The sequence below is a fragment of the Rhinopithecus bieti genome, unplaced genomic scaffold (assembly GCF_001698545.2).
Source record: "Rhinopithecus bieti isolate Rb0 unplaced genomic scaffold, ASM169854v2 repeat_27428, whole genome shotgun sequence".
NCBI lineage: Eukaryota > Metazoa > Chordata > Mammalia > Primates > Cercopithecidae > Rhinopithecus > Rhinopithecus bieti.
The window spans coordinates 1-1,000 of NW_016906788.1; the positions used below are offsets into that span (position 1 = coordinate 1).

At 37.6% G+C, this 1,000-nt stretch overlaps 1 protein-coding gene across 1 annotated transcript; it reads right to left on the reverse strand.

The window, feature by feature from the left end:
* Positions 1–13: 13 nt before the first annotated feature.
* Positions 14–994, reverse strand: LOC108526142 (phosphatidylinositol N-acetylglucosaminyltransferase subunit Y). Its single transcript, XM_017866796.1, has one exon. The coding sequence runs from the start codon at positions 801–803 to the stop codon at positions 588–590; it is 216 nt and encodes a 71-aa protein (XP_017722285.1). The 5' UTR covers positions 804–994; the 3' UTR covers positions 14–587.
* Positions 995–1,000: the final 6 nt, after the last annotated feature.

The following is a 1,000-nucleotide window of genomic DNA, read 5'->3' on the forward strand; positions in this document are numbered from 1 at the left end:
ACAAACTGGTTTATTTTTTATGGGAAAGTGTCAACATCTTTATTGCTAATATAAGCATTTAATGTCAAAGAAATGAAGGTAATTTTACAGACTCAATTTTGTAAGTACATGAAATTTCTATTTGATTATATGGTTTTGTATCACATTCGTTCAAATGCATTTCTCTCCCTTACAGGGACTATTCCAACATCACTCCTTTGGAATTATTTCAGTCATCCCTAACATGTGACTTTACCAAAGACCTTGAAGCTAAACAAACAAGCAAAACAAAATTTCAATGACTCTTAGATGAATGGAATAAGAAATAGTCATCACATGCCAATTATGGATGTTTATCTCCAACAAGACACTGTCAAAATGTTTCTTCTGATACAGCAGTTATAAGTCAGAGCCTTCAAAAAACAAGGGCAGAACAAGAGCACAATAAAAGAAGCATCTGCAACTTAAGCCTCCCACAGTCCTAAGCCTGATATGCGCAAAGCAAAGCCTCTTTCCCACAAACTCAATTCCATCCATTTGAGCTTTCAGAGATAAGAAGATGCTCAAGAACCACCATTAATACATACAGCATATTGACTCTAGTTGCATCAATTATGCCTGAAGAGTTTAATACCCATCCAAGTCCAAAGGTGGAAGAATACATACACTGGTATGGTAATAGGCAAGAGCAGGCTGTAAAAGCAAAGGCTGGCTGTGCTAGTGCAGCCCTGTGGGAAGTTTTCTTCCACAGAGGCTGAGTAGAACAGTCCTGTTAAAGAAACCAGTGGAATAAGAACAGTCAATGTAGGAAGAGACAGAAACATTCTTCTCTTCCACTTATTACCTGCCACTGTGTTTTAAAAGGTATATGGTACTAAGAAAAGTTGGCTGTTGGCGTTTTATTTTTTTAATTATGAACTAGCGCTGCTCCACTTCTTCCTGCTTCTTACTTTGATGCGTCATCCTAGCTGCCTGTGGTATCATATTAGGAATCCCATCAATGATTGGATAAGCTATTCCC